Source organism: Microtus ochrogaster, unplaced genomic scaffold (assembly GCF_000317375.1).
Source record: "Microtus ochrogaster isolate Prairie Vole_2 unplaced genomic scaffold, MicOch1.0 UNK49, whole genome shotgun sequence".
NCBI lineage: Eukaryota > Metazoa > Chordata > Mammalia > Rodentia > Cricetidae > Microtus > Microtus ochrogaster.
In genome coordinates, this window is record NW_004949147.1 from 496,073 (window position 1) to 500,408 (window position 4,336).

Genomic DNA, 4,336 nt, shown 5'->3' on the forward strand with positions numbered 1-4,336 from the left:
CACACACACACACACACACACACACACACACACACACACACACCACACAGGGGTGGGGCATGTTGAGGTAGATAGAACATACCAGTGATGGTTAATCTCCAGTGTTATCCTGAAGGGATTTAGAGTCACCTAGAAGATACCTCAAGGGCATACCTTTCCAGAAAGTTCAATTGCACACAGAAGACCCATTCTTACTTGGACCACACAATGGACGACATCTCTAGGCTTCAGTCCCTGGTTGAAGAGAAAGAGAGAGAGAGGGGAGAGAAAAAGGAGAGAGAGAGAGAGAGAGAGAGAGAGAGAGAGAGAGAGAGAGAGACTTGACCTGCTGACTCATGTTCCTGCTGCTGTGACTCCCCTGCCACCAAGGACTACACTCTAAACTTGTGAGTCAAAGCAACCTTCCTTCCTTAACTTACTTTCGTCAGGTAGTTTGTCAATGGAGAAAAGTCAGTAGAATAATACAACTCCCTCTTTGCCTTCACAGGGAACATGATGAGCTGCCCCTGGTTGGCCTGGCCTGGGGTCTAGATTGTCCCTTTCTTTTGGGTACAGTGCAAAAGAGTATATACTGTACACCATCTTAATTTTTAGACCCTGGAACCTTAAATGCCATGGATGTTTATCTCCACCAGATTTGAACATCTTCTGACCCAAAGGGCTATTACTCAGACCCAACTAGAATGAGGAGACAAGGGTTCTTGACCCAAAGCCAAGAATTGATTCTTCAACCTTTGCACAGTATCAAGCCTTGATATCAAGTGACCTGGAGAGTTGGGCCAGTCTGGAGAGGGTGGTGTTATAAAAGGCCCAGTCATTGGAACCCAGAAGTCCTGGACAGACTCCTACTACTCTGCAATCTCCAGCAGCTACCATTTAGGTATGTCTGAGTGCCTTTTTTGATCATGGCATCAGCTTCTATATTCTAAATGCTATTAGAAATGAAGAAATGAGGACCCTGTAGGGACTAAAGAGATCTGAGGCTTTGCTCCTTGCTTCTCAGCCCTGGATCTTGGCTTCTCTTTCTAAGCCCCACCCTCTGTGTGTGTGTATCTCTCTCAGTGTGTGTATGTGTGTGTGTGTGTCTGTCTGTCTGTCTCTGTGTGTATGTGTATCTGTCAGTTTGTTTGTGTGTGAATGCTAGAGCTCAGAGGACAACTCTCAGGTGTCAGTTCTCTCTGTCCACCATGTGAATTCCAGGGATTAAACTCAGGTTGTCATGCTTGGCAGGAAGGGCTTTGAACCACTGAGCCAACTCACTGGCTTCCTCCTTTTAATTAGGCAGTTTCAAATAGGCTGTCTCTAAGAACTGTTGTTTGGAGTGAGTGAAAAGAACAGAACACCTTCCTGGCATTGGGGAGCCTTAGACCTGGTTGTAGCCTACTGCAACCGCCAATCATGAAGGTCAATGAAGACTCATTTTAGGGGGAGATAACCCTGTGGTATTGATAGAGAGTCATCGAGGAAGGGGAATGCCACAGGTCATTGCTATGATTCCAGGGACACTGACCTTCTGTTGCTTGGGCAAGGGGACATCTTCCGCTCCATGGGTGTGTAGAAGGCTCCAACAGGGAGCCCACACTGTGTTAGACGCTTTGGTAGAAAGCCCAGCAAACACTCTGTAATTGGGGCTGGTGAGGAGATGTCTTTAGCTTCATTGTTTTGGAATGGTCAATTGCATCCACAGCAGTCTCAGAAATGGAAATGGGAGAAGACATAGACAGGAGAGCCTGGGGTGGAAATTCAGACACTAAAGTCGGGAAACATAAGATTTGTGAGACTCTTTTGCAGCCCTTGAATTCTGCGATGTGGTTAGGGCAAATTCCTGAGGGAACAGGACACATGACAGGTATATCTTCGCTGTCCTGGTGTGTGGCTGAAAGTCAAACAGAAAGTATCCCAACTGAGTGAGAGAGTGAAGGAATAAAGGGAGGCTCAGAATCCATGCTAAACCACCCCACCCTTCCATTTCCCCTGCAGCTGGTACAGATGGCATTGTTCCAGGACATCTCCTTGACCCCAGAGCTCCTACTGGCCACTGCCATCTTCTCTATAGTATTTTATGTGGTCAAGGCTTTAAGAACCCGGGTCCCCAAAGGTCTGAAGAGTCCACCTGGACCCTGGGGCTGGCCCATCATTGGGCATATGCTGACCCTGGGGAAGAACCCACACCTGTCTCTGACCAAGCTGAGCAAGCAGTATGGGGACGTGCTGCAGATCCGCATTGGCTCCACGCCTGTGGTGGTGCTGAGTGGCCTGGACACCATCCGGCAGGCCCTGGTGAAGCAGGGAGATGACTTCAAGGGCAGACCAGACCTCTACAGTTTCAGATTTATCACTGATGGCCAGAGCTTGATCTTCAACCCAGACACTGGACCGGTGTGGGTTGCCCGACGCCGCCTAGCCATGGATGCTCTAAAGAGTTTCTCCATAGCCTCAGACCCAAACTTATTGTCCTCTTGTTACTTAGAGGAGCATGTGAGCAAGGAGGCTAACCATCTAGTCAGCAAGTTCCAGAAGCAGATGGAAAAAGTTGGGCATTTTGAACCTGTCAACTTAGTGGTGGAATCAGTGACTAATGTCATTGGAGCCATGTGCTTTGGGAAGAACTTCCCCCGGAAGAGCGAAGAGATGCTGAGCATCGTGAAGAGTAGTGAAGACTTTGTGGAGAATGTCTCATCAGGGAATGCTGTGGACTTCTTCCCCATCCTGCGCTACCTGCCCAACCCAGCCCTCAAGAAGTTTAAGAACTTCAATGATAAATTTGTGCTGTTCCTACAGAAGACAGTCCAGGAGCACTACCAAGACTTCAGCAAGGTGAGACCAGGAGGCAGAGAGTAAACCCATCACTCACAGGCCCAGAGAAATCCCCTTTCATCCTACTCCACAGTACTCAAATTGCCATTTGCTGCCAAGACCTAATAAGGCTCAGGACCACTCGGAGCACCTGTATCCTGCAGTCATGACTTGTACAATACTGCTCCCCCCGGGGGCTTCTTCCTACCCCAGAAAACAGGGGTAGGTGAATGGAGCGTTGGCAGAGCTTTGCAATATGGGGTGTTGTTCATCTAAAGGCCATTGTTCTGCAAGAACATGAACCTCAACAGGGGCTAAGTTACAGTTTCAGGTCACATTTCTTTCCTGTGTTCACACATACTTCTTCCTTCTCTGAAACCCAACTCCTGGGTTATGGGAAGAAGGGTCAGTTGCACAGGAAATGACTATGCTCTATTTAGGGCTGATGTGAGTTCAAAACTCTGAGCCCAAGTCCAGCACCTGGAGGACAAGGCAGTTTCCAGACACTGGGGACATCTCAAATGGGATGGGGCATGGTCAGCCTTTGGCTCTCAAAATGCTAAAGTTCCCTTAAACTTGTGTCCTCTAGAACAGTATCCAGGACATCACAAGTGCCCTGTTCATGCACACTGAGAACTCCAAAGACAGCGGTGTCCAAATCCCTTATGAGAAGATTGTCAACATTGTCAATGACCTCTTTGGAGCTGGTAGGAGCCATGCGCCTGCCCCTTTCTCCATTAGTGGCTATTTACCCATACCCACCCTATCTACTAACTCACCAACCACATGGCAGGTGGTACAGGACAGACAAGTGTGACGTCATGATGTGCCATTAACTCCTGGGAAAAACTTGACCAAGTCCCCGTTTGTTTTGGGTCCTGGGTTTTTCTATCTGGAAAGTAAAAGGGTTCTACAACCTGGAGTCTGGCTTACAATTTCAGTAGCTGACTATGAAACCATGTTTGCTTCATTTGTTTGGGTTTTTGATGTGGTTGGTTCTGACTTGTTAAGTCTGAGACAAGGTGTCATCCCTGTATTCTACCTAGGCTGGTCTCAAACTTGGAACAATTCTCCTGCATTAGACTACATAATGTTGGGATTCTAGGTATAAGACACCATGCTTGGCTTCAAGTTTCTGTTGAGGACTCAGCCCTTCCCTCAGGATACACAGGGATAGGAGCCCGAGAGGATAGGGCTTGCTCTGTTTATGGCGAAGCTCATTTAAATCTTTTCCTTCTCCCTGTTGTCCTTTCTCCTTCTCCCTACTCCCTGCTGCCCAGGATTTGACACAGTCACAACAGCCATCTCCTGGAGCCTTTTGCTCCTTGTGACACGGCCCAATGTGCAGAGGAAGATCCACAGGGAGCTGGGTATGTGTTGTTCTCGACCCTCGAGTCAGAGAAGCTGTGAGCCTCCAGGTCACTTGTTGATCTACAAATACGTGTTCATGTGTCTACTATGTGTAAGTCCTAGGACATACCATCCCCACTTGTGCACATAAGGTGTGGGTGGACCATACCTGTTCATGTGTCTACTATGT

At 48.1% G+C, this 4,336-nt stretch overlaps 1 protein-coding gene across 1 annotated transcript in view; it reads left to right on the plus strand.

The window, feature by feature from the left end:
• The first annotated feature begins 1,989 nt into the window (after positions 1-1,989).
• The window catches only part of LOC101983410 (cytochrome P450 1A2-like), a 6,020-nt gene continuing 3,673 nt past the window's right edge, over positions 1,990-4,336 (plus strand). The window contains exons 1-3 of the mRNA XM_026777218.1: positions 1,990-2,817; positions 3,386-3,503; positions 4,077-4,166. Of these exons, the coding sequence (XP_026633019.1) occupies positions 1,990-2,817; positions 3,386-3,503; positions 4,077-4,166 (1,036 nt within the window). The remainder of the gene's footprint in view (positions 2,818-3,385; positions 3,504-4,076; positions 4,167-4,336) is intronic.